The sequence below is a fragment of the Trichoplax adhaerens genome, genomic scaffold (genome assembly GCF_000150275.1).
Source record: "Trichoplax adhaerens TRIADscaffold_6 genomic scaffold, whole genome shotgun sequence".
Lineage (NCBI taxonomy): Eukaryota > Metazoa > Placozoa > Uniplacotomia > Trichoplacea > Trichoplacidae > Trichoplax > Trichoplax adhaerens.
The window spans coordinates 469,458-472,962 of record NW_002060948.1 but is presented as its reverse complement, the minus strand read 5'-3'; the positions used below and the strand labels follow the sequence as shown (position 1 = coordinate 472,962).

Below are 3,505 nucleotides of genomic sequence, written 5' to 3'. Positions count from 1 at the left end.
GCGATATGTAGGTTAGTTTTAATTGCTTGATCATGATCTATTCAATACAATAGCATGTAATACCATCATCAATATGTACATATAAATATACGGTCACTTAAAACTGACAAATTATAGTGAAATAAATTTATCCAGTGCACTAATATGTGAACGTACTGGGTCAAAGTATATGCTCACAAGTTGATATATTCTAATTTGAAGCTCACCAAGGCTTTTTCGCTGAGATAAAGTTTCAGTTATTGACAAATTATGGTCTTTAAGACAGCAATGGAAATATCATTCTTACAAAGGCTGCCCAAGTACAAGATTAAAACGGTTATGACTATTGTTACAGGATTTCAATTTGTACCACTTACAGGTTCTTCAATGAAGTAAGAATGACATCGTCACATCGGTACTAACCGTATTTGCAGTCAGTCGTAATTAATGCATTGAGTAAAAATTTCGGTGCTTGGCAAATGATGTTACGTAAATTTATTTTGATCTATATGGATAGTGAAATGAAACAAATATCGACATACACACACACATTGTATCTCATTTCTTATGAAAAGATCCCTAATGCTACTCCATAAAACGCTGATTGTAAGTGATAGACTGTACATATAATCAGAGACTTCTGAGAGAGAGAAGTCCCTGATACAATCGTACAATATGATAATGTCAGGTAAACCATTAGCAAACGTTTCAAACTTGCAACATAAGAATAGTTATATTGGCGTTGCTGAATGCACTGTACTCCTATATTTTGTTGTCATCAGAACACTTCTTACGATCTCATAGACTAATGATTTTTATAAAAATCATTTACCATGTACAGCTATACAGTACTTTTACCTCTTTGCTGTCAGCTATGTGTTCGTGATATTACTAAGTAATAGCAGATATTTGTCGAACATACGAATCTTCTGACAATTAATGTAGCGTAGTGAGCTATTTTCAACGTGAATGAGGAGTAGGTAGCTGCATATCTACAGTACTTCAAATGGTTAATAGTATTTCTTTGCAATCTCTTAAAATATTATAACCATTATAAATAATAATAGACAGTTAGATAACACCACAATTATCGAAGATCCTGGAGTTACCTCTTATTATTACCTTCATACTTTTTTAAAACTAGAGTGTACACGTTTTATCAAATCAATGCATTATCAGTAAGCCATTGCAGATCAGTTGTACACTGGAAATCCTCGAAAGTATATCTTTAGCGTTTGTATTATGGAATAGATTGCTGCACCAAATTTATAAAGTGTTACTTTGAAATACGATCTAAATTTTTGGGTGTTCTGCGTGTGTTTAATGAATATTACGAGTTTTGACTGCTTTAATGCTTATCTCCATTAAAACACTGTACTTAAAAACTTATTTCTACCCAACAGAAGCTTTTATCTGTTAATTTTGACTGACTTAATAGAATAGGCTTGTTGACATTCATAAGCTTGCGAAAAATTTTAACTAACGGTCCCGTTTAACGTCTTTGTGATTAGAAAGAAGTTATCTCGATATTAACCGACGGAATATTTAGCTATTGCTTGTGCGATGTAAGTAGAGCACACAGTGACGTTATAATAATTTACAGCCGTGATGGAATTAAAATCCCATCAGGGACTTTCTTCTATTCTAATACACTGGATGAGTATTTAGAAATCCCAGACTGGCACTACGTTACGTTGTAGCGTAGTGATATACAAATATTGCGGAGAGAATCTCTTGTGATATCGATATTGATGCACTTAATTAATAATTGTGGACAACGAGAAGAATGAAATGAAATGCGGCGAGTGTTAGAAGTAAAATAAGACGAGAAGAAGTGCTGATTATATCAATTACATAATCATTTAAGAATTTATACTATTTGTCGACGCAAGCAGCATTTACAAAGATAAAGACATGAAAGGATTAAAAATAGCAACAAACTGCAAATTTTGCCAGCTGTAAACAAATTGTAGGGCGGGCCTTCAATTTACTGTACGTACAAGCATACGGGAAAAACAGCTCGAAACGTACGGACTGACACGAAATTTACGTTGTTTTTCAACGATCTTGCAGAACACTTGCAGTACGCGTAACAAGCAGGAGCTGAACTATTAACTGCATACAAGTATTCGATCCTATTGGGTTATATGAATCTGATTGCTAGAAAAAATAACAAAGCACGTTTCTCCAGATCTAGTTAAAATTTCGGTAGACTTTCAAGTAACCGCGTCTACAGATATGACCTTTGCCAAGAGATAGAATAGTTGAGTAGAGCAACTAGGATGGATTACCATTTCTCACCACATTAATGTTTTGTTTATTCGAGCATTTTGGGTATAGGTTCAATGTCCTGTATTGTATGGTTTATGATATGCCGTTCACATCTTTCGTATGCATTAGTAGATCTTAGATGCATAAAATGCAGATGGCACGCATATAGTTAATCATAGAATTTCAAATAATGCTTGATAATTTAAGATGGAATTAGTGATGTTTAAACATTAAAATTTCATGTGCCTATTGCATTAGTTTTCCCGAAATTTAACCATGCAATGTGTTGTACTTTCAGAAGTGCTATTAGCTTTGGATGTTTATCTTTCGAATGTGCGTGCCGTTTCAGGGCTAACAGTTCCGCCTAGGGTAAGCGCATAGGGGTAATAAAAAATTTTCTATTACCTCTATGGGTAAGCTTCTATGTATGTACTATACCCTTAAATTCTGAATTACGTTCAGAGTTTACACGAGAATTCGTTACTGTCCGCGGATCTATAAAATATGACTCACTTTGCAGCGATAAGATGAGATAGTTGATTCAAGTGAAGACCAGGAGTTTGCAGAAGAACAAATTTAGGGTGAATAACATAGATGTGACACCGATCTTTGGAGTACGCCATTTTCTTACAATCCTACAATTCGTATATGATACAGCACTGGCGTGCGCTGTTTGGACTGAATATATTTTTTGCGGAATGTAACAGGTTGGTAAATTCTCCTTTATATTTATTTTAATCTTGTTTTGGATAGCATTTCGACCCTAATCATAGTGTATTTAAACCGATAGCCCATGTCATCACTGCCGATTTACCCACTTACTCATTTAACCCATTTTATTTGTTATAGCTATGTGTAGCGCTCGCCTGCAGACGACGTAATTTAGAGAAGTACTAAACCGAGTACCGCTAACCAATGTTGGAGTGTTATCAATATACAGCCAATAAATTTTTGCTTCATTGGAAGTATTGCAATTATTACAGCTTTGAAAATAGATTGACCTATCTATGTAATGAGTACGTCAACACTTTTCGATTGCAAAAAGTGTAAAATAGTTTATAGCAAAAAGGAATTCGAGTTATAGTGTCTATTCGATCAAGTTCAAGAAACAAAATATAACTCTACGCATATTAACAGCGTTATTGGTTAGTTTATTTTCTATAATTTTGGCTAAACTTACACGTTCTCTGATGAAAAGTAGATTCCAATGGGAAACGACATTCAAAGTAAGAATGTCACTAAAATGTAGGTTTTT

General features: G+C 34.2%; 1 protein-coding gene across 1 annotated transcript; it reads left to right on the top strand.

Annotated features, from left to right (window-relative positions):
* Positions 1-249: 249 nt before the first annotated feature.
* Positions 250-3,099, top strand: TRIADDRAFT_57088 (uncharacterized protein; the record flags this gene model as incomplete). The annotated part of the gene is made up of 5 exons (XM_002113519.1): positions 250-371; positions 1,124-1,157; positions 1,491-1,544; positions 2,509-2,619; positions 3,004-3,099. The coding sequence occupies 5 exons, from the start codon at positions 250-252 to the stop codon at positions 3,097-3,099; spliced, it is 417 nt and encodes a 138-aa protein (XP_002113555.1).
* Between the last annotated feature and the right edge of the window lie 406 nt (positions 3,100-3,505).